Genomic DNA, 17,074 nt, shown 5'->3' with positions numbered 1-17,074 from the left:
TTTGAAATAAATATTTTAGTGAAATAGAATTCGTTTCTATTATTGAGACATTTTACAAGAAAATTAATTGACAAAAATAGTCAATATTCGTTTTGATTCAAAACGATTTTTTGGGTCATAAATCCTTTTTTTTAAATATTTAAATTCTTGTAGCATCTTTCAACATCTAAATCCCTATTTTATTAAAGAAATTTCGAAATAAATTGTATAATTACTCTAGATATATTTAAATTCTTGTGGTATCTTCCAATATCTATATTAATATTTTTCTTTTCATTTCCTAAATTTCGAAAGAAATATTTTAGTGACATACAAATATTTTTTATTATTGAGATATTTTACAAGAAAATAAAGTAACAACAATGTTCGACAGTCGTCCTGAATCGAACAAGATTTTTTAGGGATATTAAATTTATAATCCTAAGAAAATTGAATTTTTCTACAAATATTGACAAAAATAAAATTTTCTGGGTAATATTGTTTTTAAACTTTTTCGGGACATGAATTTTAATCGTTGGAGCGAAAATAGTAGAACTAATTTTCTCTTTTTAGGAGGATGAAGATAGATTTTTTTGTAATTTCAGAACAAACTTGTTTAAATTTTAGAACAAAAATTATAATGAGGGATTATTCGCTTTATGCCCATGCGATGAAAAATTTAAAAAAACTTCAATATTTAGCTAAAGAAATTAACTTTTAAAAAAATACATTAACTTTCAACTGAAATATGTACATTTTCAATCAAAAATGGAATAGTCAAAATTTTAGTTAAAAAATTATTTTAGTGAAATAGAATTTGTTCCAATTATTGAGATACTGTACAAGAAAATAAAATAACAAAATTGGTCTAAATTCGTTTTGATTCAACAAGATTTTTTTCGGAACCTAAATCCTATTTTTTTTTAAATATTGCAATTCATGTAGCACCTTTCAACATCTGGATCCTTTTTTCGTTTCTAAATTTCGAAATAAATATTTTAATAAAATACCATGGGTTTCTATTATTGACAACAGGATTCTTTTAGACATTAATTGTATAATCCTTCTAGAATTATTTAAATTCTTGTAGTATCTTTCAAAATCTATATTAAACTTTTTTTCGTTTCCTTAATTTCAAAAGAAATCTTTTAGTGAAATAAAACTGGATTTTATTCTTCAGATATTTTATAAGAAAATAACGTAACAAAAATTGTCAACATTCATCCTGAATCGAACAAAATTTTTTTGCGATATTAAACTTATAATCATAAGAAAATCGAATTTTTCTACAAATACTGGCATAAATAAGATTTGTAGGGAAATATTGTTTTTGAACTTTTTCGGAACATGAATTTTAATCATTGGAGCGAAAATAAAAGATATAATTTCCTCTTTTTAGGAGGATGAAGATTAGAGTTAGTTAGAATCATTTGTTGGCGATATATTTTTTTTATTTCAGAATAAAATTATTTAAATTTTAGAACAAAAATTATAATGAAGGATCATTCATTTTATGCCCATGCCATGAAAATTAAAAAAAAATATAACAGAATACTTTAATATTTAGCTAAAGAAATTAACTTTTGAAAAAATACAGTAACTTTCAACTGAAATAGATAAATTTGCAATCAAAAATGTAAGTCGAATTTTTAGTTAAAAAATTATTTATCAACCAACTGAAAACGAATTTTCAACAAAATGAAGGATTTTTAGTCTATACTTTTTTGGAACATGAATTTCCATGTTTAGAGCGAAAATAAAGATTATTTCCTTTTTTTGGAAGGATACAGATTAAGATTAATAAACATTTCTTGTTGGCGATATTTTTTAGAACAAAATTAATTCAATTTTGAAAGAAACTTATTTAAATTTTAGAACAAAAATTATAATGAAGGATTATGCGTTTTATTCCCATGAGAGGAACATTTTCAACAAAAAGACAAATTTAAAAAAAATAGTTTATTTTGTAGATAAATGAATTAATTTTACACCAAAAATAGAAGTCAATTTTTTAGTTAAAAAATTATTTATCAACGAATTAAAAATGAATTTTCAACAAAATGAGGAATCTTTAATTCAAAAAATGAATTTTTAAACAAATAGTTGAATGTTTGACCAAAAATGTGAATTATTATTTTGAAATAAATCACTCAGTGAAATACAATTGATTCCTATTTTTGAGATATTGCACACAAAAATTAAGTAACAAACAGTCAAAATTCGCCCTGATTCAACAGGATTTTTTTTTGAGAAATCCTAGTTTTAAAAATAATTGGATTTTTTCTACAACTACTGACATAAAAAAAAGATCAGGGCAATATTGGTTTCATATTTTTTTGGAACATGAATTTTAATGTTTAGAGCAAAAATAAAGATTATTTCCTTTTTTTGGGAGGATACAGATTAGATTTAGTAAAAAGTTTTTGTTGGTGATATTTTTGTACAACAAAATTATTTAAATTTTAGAAAAAAGTTATAATGAAGGATTATTAACTTTTATTCCCATGTGACGAAAATTTTCAAAAACAAAAAAAAACAAATTTCCAACAAAATACATGAACTTTCAAATAAAATAGATACATTTTTAACTAAAAATGGAAGTCAAATTTTAGTTATAAAATTTATTATCAACGAATTAAAAATGAATTTTCACGAAAATGAGGAATCTCTAATCTACAAAATGAATTTTGAAAAAAATAGTTGAATTCGTCCTGATGCAACAAGATTTTCTGTTGCTGAGAAAAACCCTATAATTCTAAAAATAAAATAAATAACTAAATTCAGATTAGAGATAGTAAAAATTATTTGTTACAGATATTTTTTAGAACAAAAGTATTTAAATTTTAGAACAAAAATTAAAATGAAGAATTATTCGTTTTCTGCCCATGCAACGAAAATATGTAACAATAAAACAAATTTTCAACAAAATGGTTTAATTTTTAGCTAAAGGAATTAAGTTTTAACTAAAATAGATAAATTTGCAACCAAAAATAGAATTGTCTAATTTTTAACTCAAAAATTATTTATCAACGAATGAATAACGAATTTTCAATAAAATGAGGAATCTTTAATCTAAAAAAATTAATTTTGAAAAAATAGTTTATTGTCAAAATCAGAGAATGAGATTCAAAGTTTAACTATAATATATTATACAAAAACGTTTCAAAATGTCGAAAAAAGTTTATTTGTAAAATATAATGCATGTTCATGATCATATCAGCACAAATTTTAATACTATTACGACATGCATTTTAGGTGACGTGGAAAAATAGTTTACGACATGGCGAAATATGAGATTCAAAAAATTCATTTTCGCTTAGAATTATATGTCCACAAAATATTCATAAATAAACTATTGATAATTAAAGTCTTAAGTCAACAACTTAACAGAATTAATTGAGTTTTTGGCGAATTATTGAATATATTCCGATGGTTACTTCTAAGGTTAAATATATATTTTTAAATTGTTAATCATAATTTGAACTTAGGTTGTCCATATTAATTATGCACTAAAAAGTTGCGTTTTTTTTAACTTAGAGCAATGCAAAAAAGGACATGGCGTTTTATAATTCTACATTTTCATTAATAATTGCAAAAGCTGAGGAAATAAACTTCAGAGATGAATTTGTTAAAAAAAAATTTGAACTCTTGCCGAGCCTAAAAATAAAAAAAGTTTAAATATTTTTCAAACTAAACAAAATTTTGACGGCAGTATTGTTTCTGAGATTATTTCCTCTTTTTTATAGAATGCAGATTAGAGTTAGTAAAAATTATTCGTCAGCGAATTTTTTGAGAACAAAATGATAAAAATTTTAGGTCAAAAAATATAATTATTTTATGAAAAATAACAATATAATCTAAAAAAATGAGACAATACATTTTTTGTATATACTTTGACAATAATTATTAACATTTCGTAAATCATAAAGTGAGATAGTGTAATGAATGAATTATGTTTATCAGAATGAATAAAAACGATTATAGATTTTTTGTCTGCTTTTGTAATCCGTACCTCGTGGGTTATCAAGTGGATCGAGTTACAAGCAAGATTTTTTCTTAAACACTAACAAGGAGAAATGAAGAAAAATAATCTAGTATGATATCCATGGAATATCGCGTATCATTGGTCATATACTCCAAAAGAATAACATTTAATAAGTTACGTTATTAAACTTACTCCCAAAACTAGGATTTAATTTTCCTTGACTGATCTGAACTCGTACTTTTTTTAACTTGCATCGAAATAAAAATACAATAACTTTAAAAAAATTAGATTAGAATCGGAGTCAGCAAATAATTATAAAAAAAAAACTTAAATTAAAATAACTATAAAGCAAAATTGAATATAAGAATGAAATGATCTATACGAAGTGATTTGAATTAGAATGAAATAAGCTTAAAACACTTGTTTTTGAGTGTCTGATGACCATGATGACTTAGTAATACCAACAAAGAGAAAGAAAATATCAGCAAAATCAGCATGCGAGAAAACCTTTTCACAAAAAAGGACAAGGACCCGTAAAATCTTTCGGAATTTCTAATTACAGTAATCACTCCGCACGTTTCTTGTACGAGACGCCTCATCAGAAAATCGCGTTAGGTTATGCCCAGAAATGACACTGCTGTGTCCTTTAGAAAAGAAATACAAGCAGTCTCAAAACCAGAAGTGAAAAATTACATAAATAAAGCGACGTGTTGTGGTGGTACCTATCAGATTGAATCCTGAATCGTAATTGGCTTCTAAAATTAAATAGCCCGATACACAAAGTAGCAGGGTTGAAAACGTCACTGACTGAAAATTGTCAAGGCACCGATGACACTTCGAGACTGACTGAAGTGTCCCTGGGACTGCATTTTCTCCGCACTGATTAAAACCGAAAAATTTTCAAGAGTCAGAAGAAGCAGAAGTGGGAAGAAAGTGTGCCATAATAAGCTCCGACGAGAGCATAATGCACACAGTTATTTTGGAGCAGTATTTCGGAGCAATCCTTGGATTCACGATGAAGGGGAGAAAATGAGCGCTAGAGGCGATTCGATTTTGAACCACGTGAGACTGCTATATTGAAGATCCCGTGGCAAAGAAATAAACGACCGGCCGTAAGTTGGCGAGCACCGGAGCACGTTCCCGAGAGAAACATCTGAATGGCATTCGAACTGTCACGATGACGGGTCGCAAATTGAAAGAGAATGATTAGCAACAATCACTCACCGAGACAAATCAGTTGGGCTGCACCTCGCGTACGAGCCTCTGAACGAAGCAAAACTAATTACGGGAAAACAGAGGGTGCACAAACTGGATAAGGCGGCCATTCACGACAATGCATGCCTATGATTAACTAGAATTAGAGAAGGCCAACCTCGTTCCGTGATTTGTCTTTCGTGGTCCACTGCCTGCTGCGCGCACAATCACGCGCAAGCACGTTTCTTTTTTACCGACAGCTGTCACGACCCCGTCCGAGTTAAGGCGCAAAAAATTAAAATTTCGTTTTAATATTAAATTCGATTAAATTACGTTAAATTTATTGGGTGACCAGATTGTTTCGTCCGAAAATCAGGATGATTTTCTACTTCTCACCACCTTTAAACTCTAATTTCTCACCACCAATTTAACAATTCAAATTATTTTCTACCAAAAAGACGAACTTTTTACAAAATTTATTAATTTTCATCCAAAAAAAGATAAAATTTCAAACAGAAATGGAATAGTTGAATTTTTATTTGAAAAATTAATTTTTAACCAATTGAAAACGAATTTTTAACAAATTAGTTAATTTTTCAAAAAAAAAAAAAAAAGATGGTTGAATAAAAATGATGAATCATAAAATTTTTTTTTTAACAAATCAATTAAATTTTTAACGAGAGCGATTAATTTTCAACTAAAATGAGGAATCTTAAAACAAAAAAAAAATTGAACTAAATAGTTGAACTTTTGACCAAAATATAAATTTTCATCCATAAACATTAATTTTCTACTAAAAAAAAGAATTTTCAACTAAATACATGCATTTTTAACAAATCACTTATATTTTTAGATGACCTATTCACGAATTTTCAAATAAAAAAGAGAATTTTTAAACCAAAATTGAATAGTTCAATTTTGGATTGAAAAATTAATTTTCAAAAGATTGAAATCGAATTTTCAACAAGATAGTTCAATATTTAGCCAAAGAAATTATCATTCAATAAAATACATGATTTTTTAACCAAAAAGGAAAAGTTTTCAATCCAAAGGGGAAGTTAGATTTTTATTCAACAAACTAATTTTTAAAGCCATGTGACGAGAGGGTCAGGTGACTACATTCCAGATTTGGAAATTTAGGATAATAAATAAAAAGCACTAAGAAAGGTGGGTCTGGTTCTAAATTTTAATAATTATGAAAAAAGCAAAAAAAAAAATTATTTACAACAAAAAACTTTGTTCATAATTATAGAAATTTACGACCAAACCCACCATTCTTAGTGCTTCTTGTTGAGTATCCCAAATTTTCAACTCGATGTGGCTTTTCGTATGATAATAAGTTGGGAAATAAAAAAAGTGGTGGTAAGGTAGGAATCTGGTCACGTGACCGACTCATCACATGGTCTTAATCAATTAAAAACGAATTTTAAACAAAATAGTTACATTTTCAACAAACAAAAGTTTATTGAATTAAAATGATAAATCAGTAATAAAATAATTAATTTTTAACAGGTCCATTACATTTTCAACTAAACAATTTCGACAAAAAAGTAAATTTTCAATAAAAAATGGAATGGTTTAATTTTTAGACAATAAATAAATTTTCAGTAAATTAAACACGAATTTTAATGAGGGGTAACAAAATAGTTAAATTAAAAAAAAAGATTATAGGATTAAAATCATGAACCATAAAAAATAGTCTTTTAACAAAATTAGATACTGTTTTAAAGAAACAAAAGAATTTTCAACTAAAATGATGAATCTTCAACCAGAAAAATGGTTTTGACTAAATAGTTGAATTTTTGAAAAAAATGAACTTTCAACCGCATAAAGATTAATTTTTAACAAAAAAGATAACTGTTTAACACAATAAATGAATATATACAAGATAAATTTTCAATCATAAAAGATTAAGTTATACTAAAAAAGAATTCAATATTTATCCAAAGAAATTAACTTTCAACAAAATACATGAATTTTCAAAAAGAAAACAAAAAATTCAAAATGGAATAGGTTAATTTTTAGTTGAACATGAATTTTTAATCAACTAAAAACAAATTTTAAAAAAACTAGTTAATTTAAAAAAAAGGTTATTGAATTAAAATAATATATCGTAAGTTAAATAACGGCTTTTCAACAAATCAGTTACATTTTTACCCAAAGAAAAGATTTTGTAACTAAAATTATAAATCTTAAAAAATAAATTAATTTTCAACCAAAGCGTTGAATTTTTTTACCAACAAGATCAATTTTCAACTGAAAAGACTATCTAAAAAAAAAGATGAATTTTTAACAGAACAGTTACAAGTTTAAACAAAGAAATTAATTTCAAAACAATATAAGAAATCTTGAACCAAACAAATAAATTTGGAACCGAATTAATTTTCAACCAATTAAAACCGAATTTTCAACAAACCAATTAAACTTTTTACCAAAAACATGTTATTGAATTAAAATGATAAATCATCAATAAAATAAAGAATTTTCAAAAAAAGAGTTACATTTGTAACCAAAGTAAAAAATTGCAACTAAAATGAGCAGTCTTTAACAAATAAACAAATTAATTTTGAACCAAATTGTTAAAATTTTGCTCAAAAAGATAAATTTTCAATCATAAAAGACGAAGTTATACTAAAAAAGAATTCAATGTTTAGCCAAAGAAATTAACTTTCAACAAAATACATGAATTTCCAAAAGGAAAACGAAAATTTCAAAATGTAATAGGTTAATTTTTAGTTGAACATGAATTTTCAACCAATTAAAAACAAATTTCTAACAAAATAGTTAATTTTTTAAACAAAAAAGGTTATTGAATTAAAATATATATCGTAAGTTAAATAACGATTTTTCAACAAATCAGTTACATTTTTAATCAAATAAAAGATTTTGTAACTAAAATTATAAATCTTAAAAAATAAATTAATTTTCAACCAAAGCGTGGAATTTTTTTACCAAAAAGATCAATTTTGAACTGAAAAGACTAACTATCTAAAAAAAGAGGAATTCTTAACAGAACAGTTACAGGTTTAAACAAAGAAATGAATTTCCAACCAAAATAAAAAATCTTGAACTAAACAAATGAATTTGGAACCAAATTAATTTTCAACCAATTAAAAACGAATTTTCAACAAACCAGTTAAATTTTTAACCAAAAACATGTTATTGAATCAAAATGATAAATCATCAATAGAATAAAGAATTTTCAACAAATCAGTTACATTTGTAACCAAAGTAAAAAATTGCAACTAAAATGAGCAGTCTTTAATAAAGAAAAAAATTAATTTTGAACCAAATTGTTGAATTTTTGACCAAAAGTACGAATTTTCAACAATGAAGATTAATTTTCTATAAAAAAGACTAATTTTAACATAACACATGAATTTTCAACTAAAAAAGTTCAATTTTCCAAAAAATAGTTAAAGTTTCAACCAAAAAAGCTTATTGTGTTAAAATAATGAATCATCAATATATCAATGAATTTTTAACAAATCAGTTACATTTTTAACAAACGAAACGAATTTTTAACGAAAATCATCAATCTTTAACCAAAAAATTAAATTTGGAACCAAATGTTTGAATTTTCGACCATAAAGACGAATTTTTAATAAAATACATGAACTTTCAACTAAAAATAACAATCTATAACCAAAAAAATAAATTTGAACTCAATAGTTGGATTTTCCACCGAAAAGATGATATTTCGACCAAAAAGATGAATTTTCAACCATAGAGATTAATTTTCTACAAGAAGATGTATTTTTAAAAGAATAAATGAATTTTCCACCAAGAATGATAAATTTTCAACCAAAAAATGAAGTAATATTTTCAGTTGAAAAATTAATTTTTAACCAAAAAAGCACAACAATTTTTCAAAAAAATAGTTCAGTTTCTTAACTAATATTTTCCAGCCCATGAAGAAAAATAATTTCATCTAAAATGTGTAATTTTTATGCTAAAAAGACGAATATTCTACAAAACAGTTGAATTTTCAAACTGAAAATATGAATATTCAGCAAAAAAGTTAATTTTCCACCAAAACATTTTTTAACCAAAAAAGATGAATTTTCAACAAGACTTGAATTTTCAATAACAAAATTCATTTACCACCAAGAAAGATGAATTTTCAACACAAAAAAATAAATTTTTACCATAAAAGGTGAAATTTCCAGCCATAAAGGTTAAATTAACAAAATAGTTAAATTTTCAACAAAACAGTTGTAATTTTAACAAAATAGTTGAATTTTCAACTTACGAAGATGGATTTTTATTCTTAAAGATTATAGATAACATGCACGCAAGAAATAAACGCGGTTTAAATAAAAAACAAAGTCATTTATTATTGCAATATAAAAGGTGTTTGCCGTACCGCGATCTAGAATCAACTGGCAGTAACAGACAAATGAACATCAGAGGTTGAACTAAAGAGCTATAATTGATAAGTTCAACACTTCCCCTTGAGACAACCTCTAAATTTAAAATTGGTATCTTCAATATTCCCAGGAGACGAATACACTGCTCCTGTTTTGGTTTCGTTAAGGCCTTGGTTAACACGTCGGCAGGCATGTTATCAGATACCACGGTGTGCCAAAACTATCTCACTCGATTCAACAATCTCATGAACATGTCGATATGCGCTTAGTTCGTGCCTGGTATACTGAACTGGTAGCTAGCCTCTGTGTACTCTAATTGTCAACTAACAACTTGATTGCCTCGTTATCAGATTCTCCAAGCTCCAGTAAAACACGTCTGAGATGAATGGCTTCCTTGGTCGCTTCGTTTATCGCCATATGTAATCATCCGTGCCTTTTAAGTACGAAAGTATCCTCTTCGCTGCATTTCGCTGTATCTTGTTGAAACAAGCATTGAATTGAGTCAACAAACTGGTGTGTTGCCACTGACAGATACAGCAGGAATCTGATTAATTCCCGATAAAGGGGTTTCTCAACTTCTGTTCGGACCACGCGTCACCTTTGACGACCTTCGTACCAACATCCAAAGGGCTTGCTAGAGGGTTGCACTCTTCCATCTCGAATCGCTGAAGGATATCTATAATGTACGATTTTTGTTTGATAAAGTCTCTCGTCGCTTCGGATAAAGTCAGAATTTAATACGTAATACAAAACGACTACCAATGACATTCGATGCTTGGGATATATCCAACAGACTCCACGTGTCCTTCATAAGAATCGAATTCACTTCACCCGCCATAGCCGCCATCCATTCTTCTGATTCTCGGCTATCCATTTCAAGCGCGTTCTACCTCGTCTGGTAACAACCACCGGATCATCTGCAGGGAAACCTGGAAAATCCTAAACATTGTACCATTCTTCTTCATTGACTTGGTTGCCAGAATCTTGTTTATTAGCAAGATCAATCTCGATAAACGTTTCATTGTCCTCAGCTTCGTTGATTTTTTTTCGGTGAATTTGACGACTTGCAAAAGTCGTTCTTTTCCGGGCGAAAATCTTCGCAGTCCTTGACCAAACGGACAGAAATTTCATCCTGGAAACTCACGTCTCTTGATATTTCGAATCTTCTTTCTTCTGGCACCCAAATCCTGTATCCTTTCGATTCCAAGCTGTATCCCACGAAAATTACTTTCCTTGATTTTGGCTCATACGGAGTTCTTCCATTTAGTTTATTCGCTGGTGATCTGTTGCGGATAAAATTTGCTGCATTGATGCAGTTTCCGTGCAGAACGTTGGTGGCAACCCTGATTGTATTAGCAAGCACCTGGCCATTTCCATCAACGTTCTATTTCGTCTCTCAGGAACCCCGCTTTCCTCTTTCTTGAAAGGTAGTCAACCGTCGTGGTGATATTACGTTCTTTTTAATCATTCATCTAAAGTTTCATTGTCATACTTCTGTCCGTTATCAGATTGTAAAAATTTTACCTTTTTTCCCTGCTGCATGTCCACCAAAGCTCTGAAAATGTCAAATTCATGCATTACCTGATTCTCGTGGCTGATAAATTATACCTAACACCACCTGGATGAATCGTCGATGAAAGTGACAAAATAACGCTTCTTTGCATGTAAAGAAAACCGCGTCGGACAGTAAACGTCAGAGCGAATGAGCTCCTTCACTTTTGTCACTCTTTCGGATGCCTTACGAAAAGGTGCGCGATACATCTTCCGCTGGAGATAAACACTACATTCAAAATCTTCATTGATGCCCTTGACGCCGATTCCTGTATTAGATCCCGTCATAATAGCCCGACGAAGAGATTGAACCTTCAGCTGTCTACTGTAAATGTGCCAGTCTTCTAGAGAATTTTTCTTCGGAATCCCTTCTGAAACATCTGCTTCGAAAATATTCTTGCACTCGGGTCAAGTTAAATCTCGGAGGAAATTCAAATCATTTTCACGTTTGTCAGTAAGTAATACACTTCCGTCGCGATTAATAACCTCGGTCTTGGTTTTACTGAATAGGACATTTTGTACCTTATCAGTAATTTTCCCGATCGAAACGAGATTTCCCAGCAAACATGGTTACAGAAGAGATTTGTAACTGTTCTAGAACACAAAAGAACGTGTTCTAGAACAGGTTACGAACATGCGAGCATTGTCCCGAGCTATTCCAGGAATAACCCGTCGGAATATTCTGCCAGGCGAAAATATTGATATACCCATGGATATATTTTGATCCAGTATAGCGCGTATCGCAGTCCTGACTAACAAAAATTATACGTCCGGTATATCCACATTAGGGATATTCACAAGGGTCAGGTCGACCATAGCGTTGGCGAACTAATATTTGTTCCTAATTTGTTCTAGAATACACTTGTAACAGGGTTACAGAACTTCGATAAAACATTGTTACGGTGAGTTCTAAAATAAACTTAAAACAAATATTATAGAGCGTCTGTGATCAGTTTGTTATAGAACAATTCCATAGAAACTGTTACAGAACAGTGCTGTCACATAGTTCGAGAACAGTTCTGTCACAATTTTTTCAAAGTGTTTTAGAACACTGTTACCTTTTTGTTCTAGAACAGTTCAGTCACAATTTTGTCACAGTGTTCTAGAACGCTGTTACCTTTTTGTTCTAGAACAGTTCTGTCACCATCTTGTAACAATTGTTATAGAACACAGTTTCTTTTTTGATCTGGAACAGTTACAGAACTTGTTTGCTTGGTTGTGTGCAGGTCTGGAATATACAAAGTGTCACTCAATGTTATCACTTTTCTCTCACCATCCACTTTTTTCGCGGTTTTCATAGTGCGTTTTCCCAATAATAGTGTGGATTGTGATGCTTGGTGTTTGACAGTGGGTGAAAAACTGCACATCCCATATGTGCAACGATCTCAATTCGTTCGCGAAAATGGATCAAAAGTGTAATCGAGGAAAGTTACGTGTCGCTAGTTGCTGTGAGGCTATTGATTTTAATCCTTTTCCACATTTACTATGCTCATTTTGTTTGCTTTTGTTCCCAAATTTTTCCACAGCCATCGCACTCTGTACTGGATTTTGACTTGTTTCTTTTCGATCATCAAATTCTTCCGAAATTTTCATTCGAAGCAAACTGCGCAGAAGCAAAACAGCGAACTGCAAATTCTGTCAACTTATCTACTGTACTGAAAAAATCACTAGAATGTTTTTGCCTGTCGTCATCATCTCGCATTTTCACGGATATAAAGTTATTTAAGAGCCCAACTTTTAGCGCTGGACCCTTAAATTGATAAATATTCTCTAATTTGATCGGATTCACAAACTTTCATTTGCTTATTTTCAGTGGAACTGATTGCAAGCGCAATGTCCGATTGCGCTTTCAGATCAGCTTCTTCCAATCTATCTGCTTCTTGTTGAGAAGTTACATTGCCTTCCACAACCTCGGGTTAAACATTTCTGTCACTTACATAATCCCATGCGTCGTTCTTAATGAGAATTGCACGTATTTAAAGTTCCCAAGTGTCATAATATGTCAAATGTTATAATTCTGATTGAGAACTTCAAATCTTACACCGATCGCTATCATCCTGATGATGTGCTTTCGAACTCTTCGCAAACAGAAGCCAACATCAAAAAAGAAATTCACTCGAGTCTTGATCTCATCAAAAGTTTATATTTATCTATTTTTTCTATGCGTTCTGGGCCCACAACCTGTTTGAAAATATTAGGCAACATGCAAACATGACATAGACGCAGTTTACAGAATGAATAAAGCGATTTATTAATACAATATACAAAAAGGTGTGACTGACAGTAAGAGGCATATGAACATCAGACGTTGGACCAAACAGTTATAATTAATAAGTCCAACAATTTTCAACTAAACGATCGTATTTTCAAACAGAAAAGATTATATTTCAACCAAAAACAGTTGCATACTTAACCAAATAGTTAGATTTTTAATAAAGAAATCTACAATTTCAACCATGGTAGAGGAAATTTGAAGCATGTAAGATGAATTGTCAATTCCAAAAGACGAATGTTCAACCGAACAATTAAATTTTCTATAAAATATTTGAAATTTTAAACCAAAAATATGGATTTTTAACAAAAAAGTTAATATTCGACCAAATAGTTTTTCAACCTAAAAAGACGAATGTTCAACGAAAAAAATGTAAGTTTTCAATCAAGAAGATCAATTATTTACCAAGAAAGACGATTTTGAAACAAAATACATGAAATTTTAATCAAACTGTTGAATTTTCATTAAAAAAATATAAACTTTCAACAAAAAACGGAATTGTTAAATTCCTAGATTAAAATGACGACTGTGCTTCAAAAACCAAATAATAAAAAAAATTCAACTTGCAACCAATTAGTTGCGTTTTCAACCTAATAATACATAAAATTTCAACAAAAGAAAAAACGAAGTTTCGACCAAAGAGATTAAGTTTAAGCAAAGAGAAATATTCCAAACCATACTTGAAACTTTTGAAACGATTCGAAAATAATTTCATTCTTGAGAGGATTTCAAATAAAATTTTGAAAAAAATGTAGATTTTTGAAGATTTCGTAAAAAAAGTCTTTTCTGATGATATATCATGAAAAATTAATTTTTCAAAAAAATTAAAAAAGGTTTCAAAACATTTCAACACATTTCTAAAAATTTGGAAGAAAATGAGGAAGATTTGAAGGCAATTTGTTAATTTTCACAGATTTTTAAAAAATGTTAGAAAACATGCGAATAAGTGTGAAAAATTAGAAGCATTAAAAGAATCGACCATAATTTGATTCTTGAGAAGATTTCAAACAAATGTTTAAAATGTAGATTTTTGAAGATTTCGAAATAGGAAGGTTTTTAAGAATATTTAAGTGTTTCAAAGTTATAAAAAAATCTCAGGATTCCTGCAAAAATTTGAAATGTTTTTTTACTACCAAAAATTAATTTCTTAAGAAAATTTAAAAACATTTCTAAAAAGAATTTTTAAAATATGGAAGATTTTAAGGATATTTAAAAATTTAAAAAGGCTTCTGAAGAAAAATGTAGATTTTCCAGAAAAAGTTTAGAATGATTACTTACTTTGAAAAATTATATTTGGAAGCATACTTTAAAAAATGGATAGAAAAATAATCTTATTGATAGAATATTCATTTATTTGGTTGAAAATTCAACTATTTCGATTAAAATTAACTGTTCGTTGAAAATTCTTACTGTTACATTTTTCGTAAAAATTACAAATTATTTTACTGAAAATTTGATAACTTGTTTCTTATAAGTTTAACTTCTTCTTTTTTTTTTAAAGATCATCATTTTTTGGTTGAAAATATTTACTATGTTAGCTAAAAATTAATTTCTTTTCATGAAGAATGTATGAATTGTTTTGTTCGTTAGAGACTAATAATTTTAGTAGAAAATACATGAAACCATCTATTTGCTTAGAAATTCAAATATTTTGTTTAAAATAAACTATTTTGTTGACAATTCGTCTTTTTGAGAAGAGTTCAACTGTTTTTTCTTTGAAAGTAAAATATTTTTTGATTGAAAAATCAATTATGCATTGCATTTTTTTGTAAATTCATCTTTTTTTATTGAAAAGACGACTATTTGGCTGAAAATGATCTTTCTCGTTGAAATTTTGATTTAACATATTTTAAATCTGCAAACATCTTTTTTAATTTGTTCAAGTATCTCAATATTAATTATATATGTTGCCTTGAAGAAAGTAAATTAAAAAAAGAAATAGTTATTTCAAACTTTTATTTTGTATTTAAAATCCAATTTGTACAAAAAGTTGATTTTCTAAGATAATCCAACATTACACAGAGATTAACTGCAGCCGGGCATGCACTGCTGCGAGTTAAAACACCATCAGCAGGAGCTTGCAATTTTGTCTTTCATTAATTCATTAAATACTATTGTTTTTTTTAAACTACGGTGATTGTCCAGATATTACGCAGGAAAAAAATTAAGACAATATTTTAAAAATATCAAATAATATAACAAAACAAAATAAGGAAGCAAATCCGAAAATAAATGTTTTCGTTTAAACATAACAAAAGAAGAAAAAAAAGTAAAAAATTACCATTTTTATAAGAAGGGACTAATTTCATTAACAATAAACAAAATTACGTTCTATATGTAAATTAAATGTCATATGAACAAAATTATCTAAATTATGTGTGATATATTTTGTTTCTCTTTCAAGAATGTATCACTAGATTTCTTATACCGATTATTTTTCGAAAATTCTAAAAATATTTAAGACAATTTAAAAAAAATTTAACATTGCATTTTAATTTGTAAGTTATTTAAACAATAAACATAGAAAGATCAAGAGTACCCTCAATAATTATATGTATGTATTTAGAATATACGAGAATACAACATTTCAAAAAGTCCATACAATTTTTCTTTAAATCGCAATCATGTATTGAAAAAAAAATTTCTCTTGCAAGACAATAATCATTTTATTTTCAATCAAAAAGATGATTTTTTAACTAAAATAGTGAATATTTAACTGGAATACTTGCATTTGAAACAATAAGGTTAATTCTCTACCTTAAAATACGAACTTAAATTGAAATATTAAACAAAATTAATGTTTAACTAAAGTGATGTATTTTCAATTTAAATGATGGAATATTCAGGGCGAATAGGAGAATTTTTTAACAAAAAAAGATTAATTTTAATAAAAGCATTTTACTTTCAACCAGATCGTTTTATTTTTAATAAAAAAAGAAGATTTTTCTACTAAAACGATGAAAACTTTATTGGAATACTTGAATTTAAAGCCAAAAAATGAATTTAAGACAAAAATATTAATTCTCTACCAAAAAGATCTATTTTTAACAACAAACGGACTAATTATATTTGAAGATAAAAAAAAATTTTCAACTAAACTAATGAATTCTCACCCAAAATGATGAATTCCTAACTATAATAGTTGAGTCTCGAACCAAAGAGATGAATGTTTAATTAAAATAATGGAAAATTCAATTAGAATAATTACACTTTCAGTCAAAAAAGAACAATTAATTTTTAATTAAAAATGAAACTTATTTGAAAAAATTGTTACATGTTCAAACAAAGTGATGAATTTACAACTAAAATTATGAATCTTCAACTCGACTAGATAAAACTTAGAATAAAAAGTTGAATTTCGAACCAAGGAAATTAATTTCTACCAAAAAAGAGGCATTTTTAACAAAATAGTACATGAATTTTGTACTAAAAAAGGTACTATTTTAACCAAAAATTAAAAAGTTAGATTTTTAGTAAAAAAAATTAATGATCAACTAAAAACTACAATTTTCAACTTAAATTGTTGTATATTTAATTGGAATAGATACATTATTAGTTTGAAAAAAAATATTGCACAGAAAAAAATCTAATTTGAAAAAAAATGGTTACATTTCCAAGCAAAGTGACGAATTTTCAACTTAAATGATTAATCTTAATTGGAAAAGTTATATTTTAAACTAAAAAGATGAATTTTAAATTAAGCTACTGAATCTTTAACTATAC

At 27.8% G+C, this 17,074-nt stretch overlaps 1 protein-coding gene across 4 annotated transcripts in view; it reads right to left on the bottom strand.

Moving 5' to 3' along the window:
• The window catches only part of LOC117167496 (GMP synthase [glutamine-hydrolyzing]), a 50,096-nt gene extending 44,768 nt beyond the window's left edge, over positions 1-5,328 (bottom strand). The window contains exon 1 of one of the 4 annotated variants that reach the window (XM_033352480.1): positions 5,189-5,328. Coding sequence is in view for 1 of the 4 variants with exons in the window: in XM_033352479.1 (XP_033208370.1) it covers positions 4,525-4,563 (39 nt within the window). In the remaining 3 variants the exon portion in view is untranslated. Of the gene's footprint in view, positions 1-4,156; positions 4,232-4,524; positions 4,617-4,686; positions 5,044-5,188 lie in introns of those variants that run through there. The other 3 variants (XM_033352481.1, XM_033352479.1, XM_033352482.1) reach the window with 3 other exon arrangements.
• Positions 5,329-17,074: the final 11,746 nt, after the last annotated feature.

The sequence above is a fragment of the Belonocnema kinseyi genome, chromosome 2, assembly GCF_010883055.1.
Source record: "Belonocnema kinseyi isolate 2016_QV_RU_SX_M_011 chromosome 2, B_treatae_v1, whole genome shotgun sequence".
Classification (NCBI taxonomy): Eukaryota; Metazoa; Arthropoda; class Insecta; order Hymenoptera; family Cynipidae; genus Belonocnema; species Belonocnema kinseyi.
Note: the sequence above shows the minus strand (reverse complement) of the source record. Positions and strands in the feature narration are given on the sequence as shown.